The sequence below is a fragment of the Chelonoidis abingdonii genome, chromosome 26 (genome assembly GCF_003597395.2).
Source record: "Chelonoidis abingdonii isolate Lonesome George chromosome 26, CheloAbing_2.0, whole genome shotgun sequence".
Taxonomy (NCBI): domain Eukaryota; kingdom Metazoa; phylum Chordata; order Testudines; family Testudinidae; genus Chelonoidis; species Chelonoidis abingdonii.
Window position 1 is genome coordinate 13,003,734 of NC_133794.1, and position 799 is coordinate 13,004,532.

The window sequence follows — 799 nt, forward strand, 5'->3', positions numbered from 1 at the left end:
TTTGAAATCTAGTCACCCCTGACTTCCTCCGCCAAACCTGCCCCAGGAGGGGGAAGCCAGGGGACATGGGAGGTGACCCAGGCTGCAGAAAGGCCGCCTCTCCGTGCCCCAGCTGGGCCTGTGCCAACAAGGCCGGCTCGCGAGCCTGGCGCGGGGTGTGCTGCAGTGTGAGCTCACTCCGCACTCCGGGGAGACATGTTTACTCGCCCCCAGCTCCGCCCCTTACCCATGTGCTCCGCATAGCTGAGCTCACCCCTTTCTCCTTGTCTGAAATGTGTGTCAGTGGGGCATGGCTCAGGCTGTGTCACATGCAGTCAACACATGAGCCGTCTGCGAAGGCATGCCAGTGCCCGACTCCTCCGCTCCCCTCCTGGCTAGGAAACAAGCGCTTGCTAATCCCTGAGTGAACAAGCAACCCTCACCCACATAGATACAGAGAAATCGCCAACCTTAGCAGCCCCAATTAGAAGCACGTGGAAGCGGCAATCGTCACCGGGGCTGCCTTCTGGAATCTAAAGGCATTTGGGCAGCTAGCGGCTCAGGAGTGAATACACCCGAAGGAACAGCAGAGGAGAAAGCTGGGGGGCCAAAGACAACCCCTCACCCCCACAGCCCCTGACACTCCTGCCTGCCTCTCCGAAAGGGTGAAATTAAGGACAAGCAAGACAGAGATCACCATGGATAACAGTCCTGGTAAGAGAACAGCTTTCTGATCTGCAAACTCTTAAGCATCACGGGCATGGATTGCCGTAGGGAGCCGGGATTTGTTTGGCACTGGGGGTGGGGGTGGGGGTGGGGG

General features: G+C 58.8%; 1 protein-coding gene across 1 annotated transcript in view; it reads left to right on the top strand.

Moving 5' to 3' along the window:
* The first annotated feature begins 253 nt into the window (after positions 1-253).
* Positions 254-799, top strand: part of LOC116828494 (nuclear receptor subfamily 1 group D member 1-like) — a 29,411-nt gene continuing 28,865 nt past the window's right edge. Inside the window, exon 1 of the mRNA XM_032786786.2 lies at positions 254-693. Coding sequence (XP_032642677.1) covers positions 678-693 — 16 coding nt within the window. The 5' untranslated portion in view covers positions 254-677. The remainder of the gene's footprint in view (positions 694-799) is intronic.